Genomic DNA, 24,307 nt, shown 5'->3' with positions numbered 1-24,307 from the left:
TGCACTTTCTTTTCTGGAACCTAAAGATCTGCTGAGTACCCATAGCAAACATGGAACTCTAAACCTACATCTGTACAAAGAGCTTTTTTTTTTTAACACTATCCACTTTGAAGGTAATTGGGGAATATAAATGGATCATTGCTTATGCTATTGTGTGCTGTTGAGTCCTGTAGTTGCTACCTCCACTTTGTTGTGTTTGTTTGTCAGGCATGAGTAGAATTGGACACAGTCCTTCATTTCTTTTAGAGGAGCATTGATTTAGCAAATACTATTTGACTTAGGAGATGAGTTACCTTTAGTGTAACCTTCTCTGCAAAAAAAAAAAAAAAGAGGGAAAGGTACCCGTTTCAGAGAGTAGGTTTGTCACTCACGATTGCTCTCCCTTATGCACACACAACGATACACATTCCTCCCATACACACATCACCTTTCACCCTCCGGTGGTACCCCACAGTACCCCTGGGATCTCTTCATATGCCAAACACTAAACATGGCCTTTCTGGGAAGTTATTGTTAAGATTATTTATAGGGCAAAGTGCTGTTGGCAGAGCAGCGCAAGCAGGGAGTGAAAAAAAGATCCTATGTAATCTCTGTGTATTTTTGTGGCCCCTGTATGTGTATGTCTGTTTGAAAGGCAGCAGGGGAGAGAATGTGGTTATATCTGCACCACAGGGTTTGGCCCGTGGCTCCATCTGATATTTATGACTCATGTTGGGGACCAGAATATTCTGAGAATCTCCTCTGAGACCCCGGAAATAATACGTCTGACATATTCCGAGATCCTCAGACTCCTCTTGTTGTTATCCCACCTCGATATCTCTGACTCACACGCACACACACACACACACACACACACACACACACACACACTCACACACAAGTAATAAGATCGATCTAATCACAGGAGAATGAGTGATAGATTATATCAATGTGGCTCAAACCTTTCAGTCCTTACCTCTACAGCCATAGGCTGATTGAAACTGTGATGTAGGCATCAGCGGTCCACTTATATTTAAATCTGGCAAGTTTCCTGTTGATTTAGATTAATTTAATGTGTGATATAGTTAAATTTAGATGTAATTCAGAATTATGTTTTTAATTTGCTGAAGACTTTACCCCTTTATTCGTTAGCACTTTCCTGCTTTGGTGTTATTTAGTTTACTTTATGTTTTCAGTGTGTTGGAGCAGCTTATATCCACACACCATGAGTCACTGTTGGGGTGGACAGCTGAGTCATGTTTTAGTTTTGTGGAGTTCCGGGTGTGGGTTACAGTAGCTCTAAATTTACGGCCGTCTTGTCTGAGTTCTCCTAATTTAAAAAAAGATTTCTTATACAACCCAATGACTTTTTTGTAAGATGCTAAATTTCTTTCAAATTGTTTCTTGGACTTAAAACTGCCCTGTTTTACCTTTTTGTTTCCCAAGAGCATTGACAAAGAGGCAAGTTAGGTTTTTTAATAGATTAGAAAACAACCCTGCGGTTTGTGAAGTCTCGCACGCAGTGAGACAATAGCAGAGATTGTAACGATTTTATATTTCAGTTTTGTGAGACTGGTGTTTAAAAAGTAATTTATAGCGTAGTAGACAGATCATTGTTTTCACTTTAGAGTCCATCGGCAATGAAAACCATAGAAATTACCATTTAAATTGAAATTTCAGTTATCCACTGTCCTATAATCTTATTTTGTGCAGATTGGTGAGAATTTGCTGCTTAAATATCAACAACATTAAACTCTCAGAAATATGTTTTTTGTTGCTGAGTGTATCTAATGCTGTTTTTACTTTCTGAACCCCTAAGTGAGGCTGCTAGATTTGGTGGTGGGGGGTTGAATATCACCCTGAAAACCCCATTTTTAATGTGGACAGGCTACACTGAGGGACTCATGTTGTCGTTTTAGGAAGTTCTCTACAAAAATGGACGTGGAGGTCAAATAGAATTGAAGGATGCAAATTGTTCGAAACGAATCAAGATGTTTTTTCAGAGCAGTCCCTCGCTATCTTTAGACTTCTAGCCCTTTCTGTAGATTTAATTTGTGAGATAAAGGTGGGTTTCATGGAATGTAACAGGACAGGGATGTTGCAGTCATGTGGTGTGCATCTTGACATCTGGCCTCAGTTGTATGCATGTTTTTTTTTTAACAAGCATTCATAAAACAAGTCTGTCTCATCAGAAGACCCAGGTTATTGACAGCTGTTGGTCCATAATTAGACTCGAGAACATTCTTTTTGTGGGACATTGTAGGATTGGTTTTCCTGTTTTCTTTATCTGTCAGGGTCCATGTAAGGTGGAAACACTGCATTGTTCTCAATGTAACTATTAACAAAACTCAAAACATCACACAACATGTCTACAGATGTGCATCTTTTTTCTTTTTTTAATGTGTTCTTCATCTCATGATGTCACCATCCATGTATTCCTTCTTGAAGGGTTGTCATGACATAAATCAGAGTCAAATGCAGTGGTTGACCTTTCTTCTTCATGTTGTGCTTTTTCCTCTGTCGTCACAGGACATGAGAAAACATGTGATGATGACTCTCTTTGACACCGAGCAGTCATATGTGGAGTCACTACGAACTCTCATTCAGGTAACATACACACACACACACACACACAGCTGAACACACTGTTCAGATTTTCTTACATTTCCGGCCTCAAAGATTTTTTTCACAGACAGACTCTAACTTTGTTGTTCAGCTGCGATCAAAAGCAAACAAAAAAAAACTTTCAACAATTTTTTTAATCTCTGCCGAGGCCATGAATAACAAATGTAGGTAGATGTTATGTAATCCACTTATGACCATTTATCCTGTCAGGCTAATCTGCTAACCTTATCACATCTCACTGTCATCAGCATTATCTGCCCACACACACACCCGTCCACACACACTCACTCTCATATATCCTACACCTGTCTGTGCTTTATTAGCTAACTAACCTTTCCCCCAGATCTTAGCCTCATCTCTCTGTCCCTCAAACACATTCACACCAACAGATCCTCGCACGTATTATCATCACCTTGTTGTGTAACCTGTCACAGTTTGCTGTGTGTGGGCGAACGGTGTGTGTGTGTGTATGTGTGCATTCTTATAAAATGTGCGTATGTTTAGAAGCTTTCGTGCACAACCCACATGCACGCTGATTTTGCTTGCTGCCCGTGCATGTGTGTCTATGTGACCACAAAGGGAATAATCCTGGGCTGTGTTCCCATGACGACACGGGGAAAGTAAGTGTTACCACGGTGACTGCTGGGAGAGTGCAGATCCTTGAGGGAGGGTGTCAGATGTGGTTCAGCTGAGACTGCTCAGCAGCACTGCTGTCCAGGGTTTAAATCTGACTCCTCTTTTTTAGGATGCCTTTGGTGACACTTTCTGTGAATAATGTATTCAGTTTAATAATGTAGTTAGCTGAGGTCGGACGAGATGGCTCCTCTGATATGAATAATTACAAAGAGCTTTTATTAAATCTTAATTTATTGAGTTTCTTTAACTTTACTCCCTCCAAAAAAAAATGTCTGCATGTTGAAAAGGTGTTGGAGCATTTGTCAGACCAAGAACAGCACGTTATCGTTGCTGTCTTCATTGCATAACTATGGAGGAGAGCCACTCCCAAACTAATCTTTTTGCTACCGGGCGTGCATGGTCTGTCTCTGTTTTAGTGAGAAACGCAGATAAAATAACAATAATGATATTAGTCATTATTCTCAAAGCAACTTGGAAAAAAAGAAGCCTCAGTGTTTTGGCACCTACACCTACCTATTCTATGTTCTGAAGCCAGAACATAGAATAGAAAAAAATACTTTTGGTAGCTCAGAAATAGCATCATCACATATCAAATATCCAACATGCAGTGTTGGCAATACCTTCAGCTCTTTGCATGTGTTGCAAAGTTTTTAACTTGTCACAGCAGAGTCTCAAAACAGGGGGACAATTATTAAGCATGCAAAAAATTCCAGCTTCCCTCGACTTTCATCTGAGTGGGACAGGTGATACAGAGCAAGGCAAACGTGTGGATTTTTACTCGTTTTGTGAATATAGGGTTATCGCATGATGCACCTGTGCTGCAGGCTGTTGAATGTGTGAAAACCTCCTCTAAGGTCTACTGCCTATCACAATTACTGTTTGCCTTTTCAAATAGTGTGAATTTAGGTATTGTTTTCTCTATATGTTTTATTGAAATGTAAATTAAGTTAAATTCAAAAGTCTGAGTAAAGCAATAATACATTTGTGCTCGGAGTCTGTCAGAGACTGATGTGTGTTTAAACTAAATTCCTTCAATGTGAAATAGCAGATGGGCAGTGCAGATGATAAATGTTTTTATTGCAATTTAGTGGTGGATCAATTTATTAAAACATAAGAATGATAATGCGGAAAGGAGAAGGTCTTGCTGGCTGTTGCAGCAGTGTATCTATTAATCCCAGCTGTCTCTAGTAACTGATACCAAACAAAAATGTGCAAGATGTGGCAAGTGATCTTAATCTCTCCATCATTGGGACTTTGCACAATATCAGTCCACCGAACATGTGCTGACCGTGGTTACTCCTGTAACTTTGGTTCCCAAAGTAGGTACATGGAGCTTTAAACTCTGAGGTGGTGCAAGAAGATCATTAACTCTGACCATTAATCCACCGACCATAAATCAGATTCTCTGAGCAGGTGTGGAGCTACTCCACCATATGCTTTGCCACATTTCAACTTTGCTCTTTACAATATTATTCAATTACTGCAATTCTTCTTAATCTCCTTTTTTTCCCCCTGCGATTTAAGGAGACCACCCAAGTTCTGCCAATTCTATTTATTCAGGAAATAAGCATTTATATGATTAAGGCAGAACAGAATCATCTTGAATGACATAGTTTTAGTCTTTCAACACATTTTATGCAATATGATTTCATGAATATGCTTAACTCAGACTTTAAAACAACAGTGAGGAAATAAGCTTTGGGTTTTAGTGACTATACTCGCCAAAAACCTGATTTATTACCCTTTCTTCAGCTTAAAACATCTCATATCAGTTGGCCTTTAAATTCCACTTTGTAAGTTCTTTACATGGCAGCTCTTTGGAGGTTAAGAAGAGGCGCACTGGAAATCAATGTATATTAAAAGACTGCCGCATGTAAATCAAATCCTGCTGCTATATTCGCGGACTAATCTTAACCAAATTCAATGTGTGCGTCAGAGATGCGTCACAGTTTCAGTTTTCTTATATTCTTAAATTCTTCATGGGTTCCTGTGAAGCTGGTCTGTGTCAATATGACGGGGATCAGTCCATCGTAGGCCAACGTGAGATGTATCATACAGTACATTATGTGGCTTATGATGACCTACTTAGAGATCACACATCTCCCTCTCTCCTTCTCACCTCCCAGTTCTGACACTCTCTGGAAATTCCTGCCAGTTACTGAGTTCTTATGTAGCACATTCTCAGGAAGAACAAGCAGAATCAGGCCTGCTTTGAAAAATAAGTTAAACTCTCCTTTGTTCCACCTTTTGTCACTACAAATCTTTCAATCAGTGGATTGAATTAGTCATCAAATGCGTCCTGAGGTCAGGGCAGTGAGCCACACACTGATGTCTGGACTCCTACTTACTCTGGAGCCTTGGTGTCACATCCATTTGAGTTCATTTTGGAGCGAATTCAATTTCCTTATTACTCTTAGGGTCACAGTGTTTCTCTCTAGGAGTGTGGCGCCTGAGTCGAGCATCGTAGGACACCGTCAAACACAAAATAAAGACATAGAGGTGAGGAAAAAAAGGCAAAGGGAAGTCATTTTGCTCTAACAAAATACAGCTTAATCTGTTTTCTCCACGTGGCTTCTCTGGCACTGTTGCTAACAATACCATATCGGTCAGGCTTTAATTATCAGCCACCCAGTCTGGAAATTCTAAGCTGCTGACAAAGCTTCCATCGCTGACCCTAACAACAAAATAAAACCCAGCGTGAACACCAGGAGAGCATTTCCACGGCAGATGTTTTGAGTTGTTACAGTCACAGATGTAGCAAAGCATTCCGCTAGGTGTAGGTCCAGCTTTTGAGCAAGCTGATTTATGGTCGTCACTCACTGAAACACAAAATGACATGAAGCTCGTTTAAAAGACTCTGTGTGCTGACCTCACAAACTGCTGCAAATGTGGTACTGTGCGAAGACACCCCCCCCCCCCCCACGCTCTCTCTCTCAATGGTATTTTTTGCATCTGAGGACTCACACTCTTTTGTAATCTTTGAAAGTGGTCTTAAGCAATAGTTCTCCAGGTATTCTGAAAGTTTCTCAGTTGCTTTTTCGATCATTTGTACTCCTTGTGCCTGAATATTTTCAGTGGAATGTGTTTTTTGTTTGTTAAATCACGTAACACTGACCTATGAATCAGATTCAAGCATAACCAAAAAAAAAAAGGACCCGACTCAGGGGATGAAGCAGTGTTTTGTCCACAAAAAAGACAACTCAGCAGAGTACCAATTTTAAGTTGTGTCTTCAGGCACTGCGTTACTAGCAGCCTGTCACAATGACACACGACACAAATTTTTTGTTGAATCCAAAGGGAGAGTGCCAAAGACATAAAATGGTATTTTAACACCAACAAGGTGATTCCCACAGAGCTATTTGCTGAAAACTCGACGTGGCGCAACGTGTCCATAAGAAATTTGAAGAAGCTTGACAAGTTGAGGATTATGCTTTTGGGGCTGCATTTCAGCATGTGGTTTGAAGGATCTCATCAAAACCGCTGACATTATGAACTCAGAAAAGTACCTTCAGATTTTCATCTGCCATGCAGTAACATCTGGAAAGTGTCTGATTGGCAAAGAGGCCTCATTGGATCACAGTTTGGTTTTCGATGCTCTGGCAGCAAGAATATACCTGCCTGGAACAGCATGATGGAACATTATCAGCCATGGATTGGCAGACATCATTGGCAGTCTAGGACAATGACGTGGCATTTTGCACATTTAGCCTATTGATCTATTATAACTATGGCTAGCAGTTAAGATAAGTTTTGGAGACACGCTGGATAATCCCATGGACTCCCAATTAATTATCCATCATGGTAACATAGCTGTAAATAATTTACATAGTGCCAACTCAGGAAAGTTTCAGAGGTTTCTGTAAAATTAAAATGTTACTTCACTTATTTAACAGCAAAAGGTCAAAATATTGTTTTTCATACGCTGGTCACTTTAATACATTATACACACAGAAGATAAAGCTAATCCTTTTTCATGTCTCTTTTAAAAGTGTGTGGGGGGTAAAATAACACTAATTACACAGTTTATATAACAGCATTTTGTTTCATGGATGTTTACCCCTCCCAGTTCAAATTTAACCATATAATGCTGCATTTGCATATTTTAACATTCAGTTTCTGAGGCCATGTTCATACATGTTGAAAGATTATTGCTTTGATGTAAGAAATCAGCTGGGGGAAGTTCTTTGTTTTTGTCTTATAGTCGATTGTTTTTTACATGTAGCTTTACAGCAAGTATAGGTAATAGCAATTCTCTCAAAATGAGATTTTCTCAAAATCTCTCAAAATCACTCGTGCCCCAACTTTCTAGTATTATACCTAATAATACTCATAATGATAGTTTGATAATTTTACCCCACTCACCTGTTTCTCCCCTTAAACTTAATAATGTAAATAAACGGTGATAACTTAGCTTCAGTCATCAAAGTCTGTGTTTTGAAAGGAGTGATTTTTACATGTTTAACATGGTTGTTTGTGGTTTCATTTAAAATGATGATTCCTGGTTAAAAAGTGACCTCATTATTTTTCACGCATTTGCCACTTGTCGTGTGTGCGACAAGCTTGACATTTTGCATGCTCCGTGAAACTGACACGCAGAAAAATGCAGTAGTTATCATCGTAACATATTTTATCTCTCTGTGAAGAAGTGACGGAGGTGGGACGAAGGGAAACCTCTCGCCTTTTCTCGTTTTCCAGAAAACACAACACCTTCTGTCCCTACCCGTTTATGAAAGCTGAACAGACTCAATAAATGGGAACACGAGAGATATGAGAGAAATAACTATCACGGAAACAATGTGGTGTTCACTTGTGATCTTCCAGATGTTGTTGGACAGATTTTCAATGTCCGAACAGACTGCTGTTTTTTACCTTCTTCCAGATCAGACACTATTTATGATTTATTGGCCTTCTACTGCATGTCTTAACCCTCATTATGACAGAAACTAAGTCCGATACCAAAGCCATGTGATGATTAAATGCTTTCAACATTATTCAGCCTTCTCTATATGCTGATGAAGATGATTTAAAAAAAAAAAAGTGTCACATTTTCAATTAATCTGATGCCTGTTGAAGTTATTTGAACTCCTCAGTCATTAGCTGGTGGATTTGTCTTCTCAGGGCTACATGCGTCCTCTCAAACAGCCGGACAGCGGCTCCATTGTTGACCCTCTGCTGGTGGATGAGATGTTCTACCAGATCCCAGAGATCCTGGAGCACCACGAGGACTTCCTGGAGCAGGTTTCCGGCTGCGTCGGCCAGTGGCACGACAGGCAGACCATTGGACACATCCTCATCCAATCAGTATGTAAAATTAAGAAATATTGAGTGTGAACTTAAGACTTGGGGGTCACCAACATTTTGTAATTTCTTTGGGGTTAAGTCAGGCCCCTTACATTGAATATTTGCCTGTCAAAGAAAAAGAGTGATCGGTCACAGCTTTACAACCAGTGACGGGGTAAGTGAATAACAGTAACAACATGCTCAGATTGCACCATTCTGCAGGAAAACACTGCAGTCTTGTGGATGTTTGAAACGTACCACCCAACTTCACACTGTTGCTGGCTCAGTACTATAAAATTATACACTAGACTACAAGTGACTTAATTATTGAGCTTTAAAGAGTTTGTGTGCCTAAAAGAAATATGCAGAACAAAAATATTGTTTTGTTATTGGTCAAATTCATTTAAAAATGTTCATGATTTATTTCACGTAATGTGTTTAAAGCATCTTGATCTGTGTTTCATTATCAAAAAATTCTGATTAGTAAAGAAACACACATATTTGGATGAGACAGTTCATTATGGGGACTGATGAACCCCGTGACCCTGAATTGGATTAAGCAGGTGTAGAAAATAATGGATGGGTGGATGAATGAGTCTGATGGCTACAGATGCTAGTGGCAATTACTGCAGGCTGAGACCAGCATTGAGTCCTGACAAGATTATTTTTGGCCCACTTAAATGGCCACACAGGCTATCTGTTTCCATTAGGTCCACATAATGTCCCTAAACACTGAGACCGTCTCCAGCTGATGAAGATAAATTGGCATAAGATTCTAAAACAAAAGAAAAAAACAACTGTAAAAGTAAAAATGACAAAATATAAGACATAGTGTAAAATGTTTTTGCCTTTTGTATCTGCCTTTAAAGCCCAGTTCTAAAGGCTAGTAAAGTCCTACTAGCCTGTCTCGTTCATACTGTAGGAAAACATTTTGCACATGTTAGCATGGTTAGCTTCTGTCTGTAGAATGTAGGCTGACAGTGTGAGACAGTTAACCTCTGCCAGCAAGCAGGGATTGCCTTACTTCTCTCAAGAGCCTGTAAAACAAAAAGCCTGTGATGTGTGAAAGAGACTTTTTTTTATTATCAGAGCATCTTAAAGTATCGTACAGCAACCTTCAGTTAAAATCAAACTGAAAAACAAGAAATTAGCTGTATTTTGGACCTAAAATTGCATCTCTCCACCACTCTTCATAATGTGGTGTGCTGTGTTTCTGTGGACCCAACTGCTTCAGTTTCTTTCTTAATCTATATGAGATTATTTCTCAGATTATTTTCAAATTTGAGTCCAAGACAAATATACAAACTATTTTGAAGCAGAAGTGAATCATTTTTACAGACATGACGTATTGAATTTTATTTTACTGTAGACATGAGCTTGAGTTGATGAGCATTTGTTTTAATGAAGGGAAGCAGTTTTGAAGGGAGACTAGTCACAGTTGGCGGCAGTAGTTCAGTATTTTGTTTTTCCAGTGACCGTTTGGTGCCCCTTTTAAAAATTTCCCATGACCCAAGAGTCGCTCTCAACCTAGACGTTAACCAAACAGAGCTCCAGAGAATCAGTGTAAGGCTAAATGCTATATTTTCCCATCGAGAGTGACAAGGAAAGCCAAACAGATTTTTCTGAAACACTGAACAAATGCACAAATAACGCAAAAATAAACAACACAGCATTACAGGAAATCAGACTTTTCTCAGTGTAAATCAATGGACGGATTTCTGAGCCACAGTAGATGAAACAGAACTGCATCATGAAATTTAATCAATGGATTTTGAGGATGGGGCATAAGAAATAAGACTGCTTGACGAAATGCGAGTGGGGCAGGGTTTTTTTTGCTGTTCAGCTGAGGCTGTTGATTCGTTGCGCTCAGTTTCAGTGTTTCCACACTGCCGCCCGTGTGTCCCTCCTCACTCTTCCCTGCGGTTATTTAACTAGCAGCAGCTGCGAAGGGCGTCAAGCCTCGTTGGCGCAGTAGGCAGCGCGTCAGTCTCATAATCTGAAGGTCGTGAGTTCGAGCCTCACACGGGGCACTTATTTATTTTTTGAGGTCTGCAACACTTGGGGTTGCGGACGTGAAGGGTAATTTTGTTGTATTTGTGCTATTTCTTTCTGTTCTTGTGCAAGCACACCCTGTCTTATATGCACAACAAGGCTTCCTCAAGTATTACAATACAAGCATTCAGTGTATGTTATTTTGTGTATAAGCCACCTATAGATGCATACAGAATGTAATTTTAGGTATTTAAGCAGTTTCACAATAGGTAAGTGTTGGATTAACCCATTAGAGTAATTCTAAGTTTGAATTGCCCTCTGAGGGAAAATCACTAAAATGATTTGAATCGCTTGAATTTGATTTAGCTTCTTGGCAAAAATGTTTAGGAAATAAGACTTGTCAGACTTTTTCAGAGATAAATCGATGAAGTGCGGGGATGTCGGCCAATTCTCTGCGAGCATTTATCGTTTATCATGACAGAGAAAGACACTGAAGGCTCAGAGTTTATTTTGTTACTCCGTGAAATCCCTGAAAGGAGAGAGATGCTTGAATAACATCATAATAAAGCTGTAAAAAAAGTTTTGTGTATGAAGAAGCAAAAAAAATTTGAACATGTTGTCGTAAAAATATGCAATTAGGGCCGATTAAATGGGCCATAATAGTATTTTCTCTTGACGTGATTAAAGTGCAGACATCAGCGGATTAAAAAGTTAAATACAAATTATTGAGTTAACTGCTTTTCTGCCCTGTTCTCTGGCAGTAACAGTTTTATCTTCCAGTTGACATTTAGGGTTGGACACCTTCTTAATCAAACTTGAGAAGGGATCAGTCACTACTATTTTTAGAGAAAAATCTGCTGAAAAAGAACATAAAATTTCATCATTGCGTATTCCTCATCTTTCTGCCGTATTTGTCCTCTGCCGGTGCTGGTGGTGGGTGTGGGATCCTAAGAGGAGAGGACAGTGGAACATAAAATGCTGAGAGCAGAGAAACAGGCCAACGAGAACAAAAAGAGGAGTTGATTCGATCAGGGGACAGAGAGACACATTACTGTATGACATCAGATATGGTCCGTAACCCTCTTTGTTCTACCTTCTGTTTGAGAAAAGAAATCAGGTCAGGATGAGTCATCTGTGGTTTATGTGTGTGTTTGAGAGGAAGAAAAAACACAAGATCGTTAGATTTCCATAAAATGTAAAAACACACCTGGAAATGAGATAAATCTGGGGCACATTTGACATGATTGATATAACCACAGATAAAGGAGCGCTGTTTGGAGGCACGTTGCTCAGCGCTATGACACACTTTTTGTTTTAGTTTTTTTTTTTTGTCGTTTTAGGTCTTTCTGATGGCATCTAAGTGCATTTGATGTCGCTCCTTGGAATTCAGTTGTAGTTAAAGAAATTCCACTCTCGTTTTTCTCATTTTTTCCTGGTGAAGTCACAGCAAACTGTAAACCTCTGATGTGAAATTTTCCCTTTTTTAAATTTGTAGAATTAACCAAATCAGATCAGGCGGAATTCTTTTTATTTGATCTTTTTTCATATTTTACACCCTTACATGAAAATATGACTTTCAACTTTTCAACGTCACTGATTACTAATTACTAATGTTCTCCCCCTCCTTTAGTTCTCCAAAGAGGCCCTCGCTGATATGTATTCAGCGTACATTGACAACTTTCTCAACGCCAAAGATGCCGTGAGGATCGCTAAGGAGGCCAAGCCGGCATTTCACAAGTTTCTGGAGGTGGGTGTTGGACCAGCCGTTTTTGAATGTGTTTTTACCAGGAAAACAAGCTTTTACAGCTGAAACACGTACAGATGAAATGAGTTTGGCCACTACCAGCTTTTTGTCAGCGCTGTGTATTAGTGTGTATGTATTTGCCTTTGAAAGAGGCAGTCTTTCACTCTAAACTAATTAGATTAAGTATTAGATATAATTAGATAATTTATTTGATTAAGCTATATTAAATTTATGATGCATCTAGACAAACTAGGCTGTATTCACAATGCAAACCACTGCTCACGTATCAGAAGATAAAGCTAATCCTTTTTCATGTAAAGCTTTAGAACTTTAAAGTTTTAAATGGGGAAAATTGCACTTAAAAACCTGATATTTTTATTGTTTGTCCGGTTAACTTTGGTAGACCACTTTTTTTCTGTTTGATGCTGCGGTGCGCCATCTGAAATGGATGCCCTGAGGGTGAAAACAGCCCAGGCTGGCCACACAGACCCAAGCACTGATCCAAAAAAATGGAATCGGGAACCACAAAGTCCTGACGTGTCCTCACGTCTCCCTCACAGTTGAAAACCGTCATGTCAGTGACTGGCTTTGAAAGTGGGACAACTTCGCCATCTTATGGTGGCGGTGTAAAATGCAGAGTCTCTTTATGTTTTTTTTGTTTTTCTTTTGTTGAATGTTCCTCCATCATCCTCCTTCCTCTAACCCAACAGCAAAACATGCGAGAGAACAAGGAGAAGCAAGCTCTGGGTGATCTGATGATTAAGCCGGTGCAGAGGATTCCTCGATATGAGCTGCTGGTTAAGGTGACTTATTTCAGTGGATAACTACCCGCTTTCTGTATGTTGTACATGGGCTGTGTAAAGAGAGACTAATGTGTACGTGCTGCTTGTTTAAGGACTTGCTGAAGCACACTCCAGAGGACCACCCGGACCACCCGCTCCTACTGGACGCTCAGAGGGACATCAAGCGACTGGCAGAGAAGATCAATAAGGGACGTCGCTCTGCTGAGGAGGCAGAGAGGGAGGCCAGAGTTATCCAGGAGATTGAGGCACACATAGAGGGAGTTGAACATGTGAGATATTTATTCATATGTAGCTCAAACCAGTAGAGCTTACTCTTTACTCTACTACTGAGGTTGGCCTATTTTTACAACTGTAAAGGGAGAAATATGAACTTTCAGACAGTTGTTGCTTCATTACGCCTAAGGGATCTCTATCCTAGAGAGCCATAGCACATTATTGTGATGTTATATAGTAACTTTTGTATTTTTTTCTGTGTGTCAGATTCTGAATCCCCAGAGGAAATTCCTGAGACAGGAAATAGTCATGGAGGCGGTAAGATGTGATTTCTGATTTGACAAATGGGAAAAAAAAAGTCCAAGTAATACGAGTGATTAAAGCAAACTGTATTCCAAACCGTCCTGTTATACATTCACCAAACGATAGATTTTAACTTTGGCTGATATTACACCTAAACTGAGTAGAGTATTTGGAGTTAAAGCCCTGATTTTCTGAGCTGTTCCTGTCTCCATGTAGAAGACGGTGGGTGGGAAGAAGGACCGTTCCCTCTTCCTCTTCAGTGATCTGATCATCTGCACCACTCTAAAGAGGAAGTCCGGCTCATTGAGACGCAGCTCCATGAGTCTGTATGTACCAAACCAACACACACACACACACACACACACACACACACACACACACACACACACACACACACACACACACACACACACACACACACACAAATGCAGCACTTTAAAACCACACTGCCCCCTGGTGTTAAGTAACAGTCATGCAGACAGTGTTTGTCTTTCTATTTACGCTCTCTCTGAATTCTTCTGTTCTTAGATACTCTGCTGCAAGTGTGATTGATACTTCCAGTAAATACAAGTTTCTGTGGAAACTTCCCCTTGAGGACGTGGAAGTGGTGAAAAGTAAGACTTAATTTAAACTTTTGCGCATTTTGCTCTTTGTTTGCTGAGTAACTACATGGGGCATCAAGTCGCGTTCAGCACGTCATTTGATGCCAGTGTTTTTTATGTCTAGATTAATGTTCCATTCTAAATATTTAGTCATTTATCTTTGAGTTTTGAAAACTTTAGAGCTGTTCCCTGACTGTTAGTTTCTCTCTGCACCAGGCCCCACTCAGGCCACAAATAAGGAGAGCATCCAGAAGATGATCAGTCGATTGGACGAGGATCTCAGCACCCTGGGTCAGATCAGCAAACTCTCAGAGACCCTCAGTTTCCCACACCAGGTACTGCGGACCAACATGTGCAATTACTCGTACACATTTCAATACTGTATTTTAGTCGTAACCCTCCCTCCCTCCTCTCCTTTTATCCACTCCTTGTCACATACATAAAGAGGCTGATTTCTGTATTTACTTTAACTTTTAATCTTTTTTGTTAATCTTTGCTTTTGGTTGAAGGATCTAAGTATTGTTTTTCAAAATCTATTCTGTGTTTCCCCTCCTCTCTCAGTCCCTAGATGAAGTAATAAAGGACCTGATGGCATCGGTGCACAAAGAGCTGTCGGAGAAACAGTCTTTGGCTTTCAGTATGACTTTCCTGCCCACAAAGCTGGAGCTGATCACAGCCTCCGCTGAGAGCAGCTTTGTATTTGAGTTCAGCTCGCCTGATGCTCGCTCCAGCTTCGAACTGGCCTTTGAAGATGCCAAGAAGAAGCTAGGTTAGTGTGGAATCTATACTATGAGACAAAAGAAAACTTGTGAATTGGACAGTAGAAGAAGTCATATGGTAAAATGGATGACATGCATTAATTTACATTTATAACTTATAAACCTGCCGAGATCCATTTACACACTTCAAACACTGCAAATTATACTTGTGCGTGATATGTGTTTAGCTATGAATAAGGACCAGTGGGACCCAGAGTTTCTGAAGGCTATCCCTATTATGAAGACCCGCAGTGGAATGCAGGTGAGAGCAACACAAATGAACCACGCTATGCATGGAGAAGTTTTGATAGCCAGACAACCCAGGTCACTGCTTTGTGTGTGTATATGGTTGTGGATTTAGCAGTAAAAAAATTTAAAAAAAGGAAAAATAGTCTCAACAGCCATGGAAATGCCATCTTGACTCATGTATCATTGTTTGTGTCCAGTTTTCGTGTGCCTCTCCCAGCCACAGCTGTCCTGACAGCGGCTGTGAGGTGTGGGTGTGTAACAGTGACGGATACGTGGGACAGGTGAGAACATTTTCTGATTATTCTGCTTTGTCTGGTGGAGAGAAAAAAAAAACGTAAGCCGGTGTGAGCAATCTTTAAAATTTAAAAAGCAAGATTTAAATTTTTTTTCTCTCTGTCCAGGTTTGCTTGTTGAATATCAAAGATGAGCCCACAGTGGAGGCCTGCATCGCTGTCTGCTCAGCGAGGATCATTTGTATTGCTGCAGTTCCAGGACTCAAGGGAAGGTCAGTGCATGCATCGATATTTATATTGAAAAGTTGACATGAAGGTAAACTTTAATTTAAAGATTTGAGTTTGTGTGGCCTTGACATAAAATAGTGTAACTCTGATATTTGCTTCTTATTCTCCCCTCTGTTTTACGTGATGTTTCAAAATAATTCAGAGACATTCGTTGCCCTCTCAAGTCTTAGAAAATGCAAATCGACTGGTGAAAAAACCTGAGTATATGTTAAAAGAATAAAAGTGTACATGGTTTAAAAACTTTTAGAGTACCTACACACTCGAATGTGGTCATTGCCCACTGTTTGTCACCAAGATTACACAGAAACTACCAAGCTGAATTCCATGTAGCTTGGTGGAGAGTTGTAGCACTGCTGCTCTTAACCAATCATTCATGACCTCTCAGGGATCGTGGCTCGGAACCCACCCCTACCTCCGCAGCACCTGCTCATACCCAGCAGCAGCTTCACATATCGATCTCTCATTCAACTCTAGAGCTCACGGAGCAACCCACAGGTTAGTCTCTGCTGAATCTGCTTTGCAAGTATCGTGAGACCTGTCAAAATTGTTCTCAGCTTGTACTTTTCAAGCATATGGTCCAATTTAAACTTGTGAAAATACATTTATGTTGACTGACATGTCGATTGATCGTTTCCAGGACCAGGGGCAGAGCTTGTGCCATTTGACAGCGATGACACGGATGATGAAGACTCACCCAGTCCCTCCTCCACTCTGCAGAGTCAGGCCAGTCACTCCACCATATCATCCAGCTATGGAAGTGAGTAAAAGCTTCCGTTTCAACTTGTTAAGCCATCACAGTCTTCACACGTCCCTCAAACCACGCTTCATTTTCCCTCAAAGATGACGAGGGTCCGAGCTCCAAGGACATGGCTACAGAGACCACCAGCAGTGAGGAGGAACAGGAGTTCTCAGTGACGAGCTGTTACGGTGCCCCAGGAGTGTTAGGGGTTGGGGGAGGAAGCCGTCCCCACACAGAGAGCCCCATGGATGGCCGTGCCATGCGGCGATCCTCTCGGGGGTCGTTCACCCGGGCGAGTCTGGAGGATCTGCTTAGCATCGACCCGGAGGCCTATCAGAGCTCTGTGTGGCTGGGCACAGAGGATGGATGGTAGCATGCACTAAAAACCTTAATTTACCATTTTCCATCCCTGCGTTATAAATGCTCCCTTGCTTGACCGCGTCCCCTAAATTTCTGTGTTGTCTCCGTTTTTGTCAGCATCCACGTGTACCAGTCCTCAGACAACATCCGCAACCGTAAGAACAGCATGAAGATGCAACACTCAGCCTCCATCCTCTGTATTTTGTGAGTCTGCTTTTTCACCTGTTAGCGTGTCTTTAGAAACAAAAGTTTTACTCGAGTTTATGTTTTCTTACCACACAATTTGCAATACAGGAAAAAAAAAAACATGATGCAGCTTGTAACTTAAAGGTATCAAAGTAAAATAAGTAAAGGTATGAATCAGCCAGATACTGTTAATTGATAACATAAATTCTGCTTTTACTGCCCTTTTTCTCTCACATCAGATATTTGGACAACAAAGTGTTTGTGTCGTTAGCAAATGGAGAGGTCATCGTTTATCAGAGAGAAGCAGGTAAGCTGAACCGTGGGCACAATTGATGTAAAGTAGGGTATAAGATTTGTTCAAGTTAAGTTTTAGGCAGGCCATGCTTTTAGATTTCTTACTTTGTAACATTATGTCATTGCTGTCCTCCATCCTGTTTAGTGTGGACACACTTTTACCTCCAACCTCTACTAGTGACATGAAATGACAGCTGTTATTTCCTCTCTTTCTGTTTCTAAACTTTAATGTTTTGAATATTTAAAAGGCACACATGTCCAGCTCGCGCGATTAAAATCAATTTCAATTTGCAGGTAGTTTCTGGGACCCTCAGTCTTCTCAGACATTAGTTCTGGGCACGCCCAGTAGTCCAGTCACGAAAATGGTTCCTGTTGGGGGAAAGCTGTGGTGTGGCTCACAAAACAGAGTCCTTATCATCAATACTACAACACTGGCACAAGAAGTAAGTGGAAGGTTTATGAAGAAGGGGCTGAGGGAAAGGAAACAGCAGAGCAACTGACAAGGGCAATAATCAGGGATGCTTGTATTAGCTGGTATTACCTCCATCTTTCTTCCTACCCTCCCCAGCACTGGTTCCAGGTGGGCACCGACAGCAGTCGCTGTGTAACGTGCATGGTGGCTTACGGTCAGGGTGTGTGGCTGGCGTTGCAGGGCAGTGCACAGGTCAGACTGTACCACGCTCAGACCTGGGAGAGCCTGACAGAGGTGGACGTGGCACCTGCTGTGCACAAAATGCTTGCAGGTAAACACACACAGACAGCGATCACATTTACTGGATTTTAGGCACGTGTTCCGGCAGATATTCTAATCACATCAACTTAATGAGGACGTGTGCTTCTATGGCTGGAAAATTTATTCTAAAAAACCCTAAACAGAAAAAAAAATCTTGTGTTGAAGTTACTTTGATTCCAGATGTCAAGTCAGTTCATATACAGGCTTTCCTCTTGGTCAGTGAGTTAGGGTTTGGGTCCATTTCTTCTTTCAGGTTAAATATTCACCTTTTTACCACCTCTTTCCGACACTCACTTTGATCCTCCACCCTGTCTTCTCTACTCTATTCAGGTGCAGATGCGATCATCAGGCAGCACAAAGCTGCCTGTCTCAGAATCACAGCTTTACTGGCCTGCAAGGATCTGCTGTGGATCGGCACCAGTGCCGGTAAGAGCAAATGCGTGACTCTTTAACCTACTGAGCTACTGGGGTACGAAACTCAAGGCTAATTTTTCCTGACTGTTCTTCTACAGGGGTGGTCCTTACGCTGGCGATCCCAGCGGTGAGCTCAGGAACTGGGGCCGGGACACTCAAATCTCCTCTTGCGCCAATGGGATCAGCTCACGGGCACACAGGCCACGTTCGGTTCCTGACGTCAATCGAACTACCCGAAGGGTTTGACATGAATTTCCCTTCGGCAACAACTGACTCCACAGGTTTTTACTGCTTTTGTCAAACGTTTTAACAAACATTGATGAGTCCTCATGCATAACAGTGACCTCCACATTTGTTAAAGGCTGAAACTTTGTGTTGCTTTTGCCTCACTTTCACTTCGAAACCCATTCTCTCTGAACTCTAGGTAATCAATCTCAGAGCAGCAGCACATTTGAGGGAAGCCTTCAAAGGCGTGACTCCACACATCGCAGAGCCTCCTCCCACATCCCTCCAAAAACGAACCATCTTGTCATTTCTGGCGGTGATGGCTATGAGGACTTCAGACTGACTAATAGCAGTGAAACCATTGGACGGGACGACAGCACAAACCATCTTTTGCTTTGGAGGGTTTGAGACAATCGCTCACTCGGTCTAACTAACCTCCCTATAGCAGAGATGAGCACACAGCCTGCTCTCCTTCAACCTGATCAGACTCTTCAGTTTTTGGTGTTGTTGTTTTGGTCTCTTGCTCGGTCCAACGGTCTCTATGTGCATAATACGGCTGCCAGCTCGCTCCAGGACGTACCAATGCATATGATCACGTCAAACTCAGTTTTGTTTGTGTTAATGTTTCTGGTGGTGTGCATTGTCTGTGCGTGTGTGCTTTGCTTTTTTGGAATCTGTGATTATAGTCTTTAGACTCAACTTTTTGCAAAGAGAGACAGGAGACAGAGAAGGGACTAGTTAGACTGTCACAGATGGACGATGTTCGGACTGAGAGCAAATATGGAAGACACAGACGTGGACTCTGCGCAGGAAGACGGAAGAGGACATTCCAATGAATGACATTAACAAATTATTGCATGTACTTTAAAATCCTCTGGTTTTTTGGACTTCAAGATTCACTCCATCAACACTTCATCTTCACTTGAACCTTAAGACAAGAAGCCTCCTGATGATCAGAAGTGAATATGTGAATTAAGTGAAACATGCCAACACAGACTGTAGTTTGAAATTTTGAGTTAGATATTTTGTTTGTTTTTTTTCCCCAGCTACAATGACATGTCAGTCAAGCGGTTTAGATGATCTGTGAGTCTTTATAGGAGGAAAGGGTAAAATGTTTTGCGCCTGATAGGCCAGATCTGAGCTCAGATCTTTCTGGCTCCACTGGTGAGGTGGTATGTGACAACAACACACGTATACAAAAGTAATGCACAGCCTTACTCAGAGAGTCAAACGACACGTTTCCTTCAAGTATTCGCATTGTATTTGCTTTTCTTTTTACCGATAGCTGAAGATGACAGTAATGGAGAAGAAGCGGTGTCCCAATACTGGTTGGAGAAAAAAAAAGTGCATTGGAGACGTTCCTCCTTAACATGACCATGCCAAAGCCTTACATGTGTTCTCTTTTTTTTTTTCCTTGCCATGAAATTGTAGTTTGTTTAGCGTTCTGTCATGTTGGACGGGGGCTCTTTAAAGATGACGCTAAGCTGAGGTAGCAGATAAAGATAGAAATGTACAGTATTTATGGTTTTTATTTTAGCGTCGCCTTTTATAGCACTTAATTTATAGAAGATGTAGCTTTCACTTTTGCTTCCTGAACTGATCAACACGGAGGTCCTGGCTTGATTTTGAGATTAGAGAAAAGAGTATAGCTTGCCTCCGGCGGACACAAATGCACACTAGGGGTGTAAGGATGTCGTTTCCTCGTGGTTTTGGTACGATTCGCATTACAGGGTTCTTGTTTTTGGAGTCGTGTTGTTCCCCAAAATGTTGAGAGACGGGACCAGAATCGTTTTTGTCCGTGCATATCAGTGCTATAATTTCCCCTCGTAATGTATCCGAAAGCAGCTCGGACTGACGCAGAACGCAACCACTGTGTTGCCTGTGTAGGTGCCAAACGCTTCATAAAGATTTGCATCATATTCGAGTTACTTTTCAGCTCCACTGTGTGTGCTCTGGTATTTTTGTTACAGAAGATATAACACTAAGATGTAGTTTTACACTCTTAATGCACAAAACGCGAAACAATTTAAAGGATTTGTTGCGATTATTTAAGAAGAAGAAGCATGTATTTAGACAAGAAAGGGCACTAGAAAGGTTAGAAGGATAAATGCTTAGTAACTGCACGTGCCTTCAGAAGGCTAAAAAGTTAAGCCATTTCACACACACAGCGAAAAGTCAGCTCTCCTTGGTCCCGCAGCAGATGTCCATGGAAGTGAAGGATGACTGACTTGTCCCTGCACACACGAATACACACACACACACACAGGAGTTAGCCTCAGACTTTGAAGGTTAAGCAGTGATTGTCTTTGATCCCTCCAAGCCTAAAGAAACCTTATTGCACTTTACCTGCCATCTGGGCTCTTCACCTTTGCTTTCCCACTTCCACAAGCATCCACATAAGGCTCTTTCTCCCACTGTGATGGTTAAGAAGATTAGTTGGCTGTTGTGATGGCTGCTAACTAACTAGCTTGTGAGCATCTGTAAGTGCAGAAGTGGAAAGACTCCTCCTCAAGTGCTCTGTTATTCAATTGAAAAGTATTTTAAAAAAGGCTTTTTTTGTTGTTTTCTGTCCAAATATAAAGCAAAAACTGCAGTTGCGGTAGCAAGTGAGGAATGCAGTGGAGGAATCTTTAGTAAGAACTTGCTCAACAATTTCCTTGGTGTTAGTAAGTGAACAGATTCATACAATTCCCAAGTCTGTATGGTAATTGTGGTAATATGTATGTGGTTGACTTAAATCTAAATATGGAAACAAGAAAGCAGCTTGCTTAAAGTGGCTCTCAAATCAGTACAAGCCTTGAAGTGTATAAGCACCTTGTGGTTTTGGGAGGGTCATTTTCTGTATTATGTTAGGCTAAGCTAATCAACCCCCCAACCGGCTGTAGCTTAACTTTATCAGCATGGAAGTGGTATAATGGGTCACTCACAACAGGAAGTTGTTTCTATCCCCAAAACAATGTAATGTCATGTTAATGTGGCCAATATGTGTGGTTTTTTTAGGTTTTTTTTTATCTTCAACTTGTGTTCACTGTGCTAAGAGCGGCCATGTTACCCAAGAAGATGCTGTATACTTATGCTGGTTGTAGAGTTCCCTGCAGAAAGGTTTCAGTTTATTTGTGAGCCATACAACATCTGCTGTCTTTGCTGGCACACTTTACTTTTTGGATCGGTCTGAATCTGGGAGTGTGGCAGCAGAATTTCCCTCAGAGGTAGTTCATTCAACATTGAGTGTGTTTTCATGCCGTGTGGCGTCTTATGATGAGAAGAGGTTTTTCAGTTTTGGTCGATGCTGCACTGTGGTTGGAGTCGACAACTTTCAATTCAGCAGACTTAGAAATCAGGTTCCTCAGAAGTCACACAAATCAAAATGACTCCTTACACAGAGGCAGGTTGAAATTAAACTGAACTAACTCAGATTCTTTATCACACACTCCATCCTATATATGAAGAAGAAATAATCTCCACGCTAATTTGATTACGAAAATTAAGCACACAACTGTAACACTAGTTGACTTGTACGTAATCTCCTCATGCCCATATGTGAACTAAGTCTTATTTTTGTAAATATTGGTACATATTGCCTCTTTTCTGTAAATAGTGCACCCACAGTCCTCAATTGTTGATATGAATCTAATGGCATATTTTTATATATTTGTGTAACGTTTGTTTTTATTTGTAACCCCCCCCCCCTTCTTCCCTGGCATGCGCTGTCAGTCACGTTTAAATTATAGCTGTCACAGAATCTTTCAAAAGGAAGACACACGGTCCATGTTCATGCAAGACTGACAGGGGTTTGTTGTTCGTGTTGTCCCTTGTAGCTCCTGATGCTTGCTTTGTTACTGACATGCAGGGGAAGGATTGGGAAAAAAAAAAAGAAAAAAAAAAAAGGTCAGTTTTTGCGTCGCCACCTACCTGTTTATCTCTGACTCTAGTTGACTTCTTACAGTTGCCATGGTTACGGTCTATCAGAGTTACCTCCTGTATGTAGCTGTTCTTGTTTTTGTCACTGTGGGTTCCTCTTTGTAATTAAATCAGTTCACTGGTGCCACTTTGTGCTTGTTCTCTTAACTCACGACAGACAACAGAGTAAGCTTGGTGAAAACTTTCTAACACGGCGGGCAATGTATGCCAATTGGTTATCAAAAAAAAAAAAAGAAAGTACTGGTTTTTCTCTTGGTACTTAAATGAAAAGTATGACAGCATAAGTATGGGTAATAAGGTATTTAAGAGGAAGCAATTGACAGTTTAAAAAAAAAATGCTGGGTACATACTGAGAAATGCTTTAAGATGGCAGTCAGCCACCCTAAAAGTAACAAATGCAGTGTGATGTCGAGCGGGTTTTTCAGCTTTTAAAATAATTACCTTTTCTCTTTTCTTGAATCAGGAACACACTGTTTGAGAGTGAAATATGTGAAACACAATATTTTCTATGTTGAAACTATCTCTTGCTGCAAAACACCCAACACCCAGCCTGTCTTTTCGATTTTTCAGCTGTTTCCAAAAAAATCTGTGATGCTGTAGATCAAAGCAAAATACAAAACGCACTCCTACGTTTCATTGAAAATTGCATGAAAAACAACTTAGCAGATGATGAAACAGAGCGGATGTATTTTTTTCCCTGAAATGTCTCTGTAATATAACGGTCATATTAAATCTGATACCAGTAAACAGTTTTCAGGAGAATCAGGACAGAGCCTTTCTCCACCGTGCATCACCTCCTCTTTTAACAACACAGAAGCTTTCGGGAACTAAGAAGAACTGTTGTTGCTTAGTATAGTATTTTGACTGCTCAACAGTTTTTAGCTTCCTTTGAGTTTTATTTCTTTTTTTTTCCCCCAACCATTTTCTTCTTACATATTACAAAGGATGAAAAAGCTTTAGACTGCAGAGAGGCCAGTTTAGCAGTTTAGTCCTTGAACTCCTTGCACCAGTTTGAAATGGTAGCTTCATCAATATGTAACTTACCAACGCCACAATGACTGTGAACTACCAGTAGAGAATATGGCTTTTGAACCATGCACTGACAACTACAGAAAAAAAAAGGAAAGATTGGAAATTTATTCTTTGTACAACTTTCAATTGAACTGAAAACTAGCAAAACTTTATAATCATTGCAGCTATGTCATGTGTTATCTCATTAACTTGATTAAATTTGTTAACATTCATCCATTTTTGCACACATTCCAGGGAAATTCAGAATGGGTCAATTTAATGATAATGACAATGATAATAATAATATTATTTGAAACAGGTGATGTCAACACTGCTGAAAGGCCAAGGGAGCAAGCCTAAGCTGGACACCCATGATCTTCGATCTCTCGATGTAAAGAACCTGCACTCATTGATAGCTTATGTGGGCAAGAGATTACTATGGAAATCCTTTGTCAAGAGCTACAATACAGAATTACATTCACAAATGCCATTAAAAACTTTATCGTGCATAAAAGAAGCCTTTTGTCAACCTTATCCAGAGGAAGTAATCTGGCATCCGGGATATACCATCACATAGTTGAAACATGTGTTATGGTCATGCCAATCAGTATTCAAGATCTTTTTGTTTTAAGATAAAGAGGAAATGGACTCTGTGTGCTCAGAACCAAAGATCAAACCAAAGACCATTCAGACTGCTGTCAGCAAACATGTCCGAAAGC

At 40.7% G+C, this 24,307-nt stretch overlaps 1 protein-coding gene and 1 non-coding gene across 2 annotated transcripts in view; both read left to right on the top strand.

The window, feature by feature from the left end:
• The window catches only part of LOC140314400 (rho guanine nucleotide exchange factor 17-like), a 66,225-nt gene extending 43,524 nt beyond the window's left edge, over window positions 1–22,701 (top strand). Inside the window, exons 3-25 of the mRNA XM_072392570.1 lie at window positions 2,509–2,586; window positions 8,359–8,541; window positions 12,143–12,259; window positions 12,967–13,059; window positions 13,152–13,328; window positions 13,540–13,590; window positions 13,792–13,901; window positions 14,104–14,189; window positions 14,394–14,512; window positions 14,739–14,946; window positions 15,124–15,197; window positions 15,382–15,465; window positions 15,586–15,689; window positions 16,091–16,200; window positions 16,343–16,462; window positions 16,546–16,813; window positions 16,922–17,008; window positions 17,230–17,297; window positions 17,579–17,727; window positions 17,853–18,027; window positions 18,348–18,443; window positions 18,530–18,712; window positions 18,856–22,701. Of these exons, the coding sequence (XP_072248671.1) occupies window positions 2,509–2,586; window positions 8,359–8,541; window positions 12,143–12,259; window positions 12,967–13,059; window positions 13,152–13,328; window positions 13,540–13,590; window positions 13,792–13,901; window positions 14,104–14,189; window positions 14,394–14,512; window positions 14,739–14,946; window positions 15,124–15,197; window positions 15,382–15,465; window positions 15,586–15,689; window positions 16,091–16,200; window positions 16,343–16,462; window positions 16,546–16,813; window positions 16,922–17,008; window positions 17,230–17,297; window positions 17,579–17,727; window positions 17,853–18,027; window positions 18,348–18,443; window positions 18,530–18,712; window positions 18,856–19,064 (2,949 nt within the window). The 3' untranslated portion in view covers window positions 19,065–22,701. The remainder of the gene's footprint in view (window positions 1–2,508; window positions 2,587–8,358; window positions 8,542–12,142; window positions 12,260–12,966; window positions 13,060–13,151; window positions 13,329–13,539; window positions 13,591–13,791; window positions 13,902–14,103; window positions 14,190–14,393; window positions 14,513–14,738; window positions 14,947–15,123; window positions 15,198–15,381; window positions 15,466–15,585; window positions 15,690–16,090; window positions 16,201–16,342; window positions 16,463–16,545; window positions 16,814–16,921; window positions 17,009–17,229; window positions 17,298–17,578; window positions 17,728–17,852; window positions 18,028–18,347; window positions 18,444–18,529; window positions 18,713–18,855) is intronic.
• Window positions 10,478–10,550, top strand: trnam-cau (transfer RNA methionine (anticodon CAU)). The gene has a single exon. It is a non-coding gene; the product is annotated as a tRNA-Met (tRNA).
• Window positions 22,702–24,307: the final 1,606 nt, after the last annotated feature.

Source organism: Leuresthes tenuis, unplaced genomic scaffold (genome assembly GCF_036924035.1).
Source record: "Leuresthes tenuis unplaced genomic scaffold, fLeuTen1.0.hap1 SCAF_9, whole genome shotgun sequence".
Classification (NCBI taxonomy): Eukaryota; Metazoa; Chordata; class Actinopteri; order Atheriniformes; family Atherinopsidae; genus Leuresthes; species Leuresthes tenuis.
This window is presented reverse-complemented; position numbering and strand designations above follow the sequence as displayed.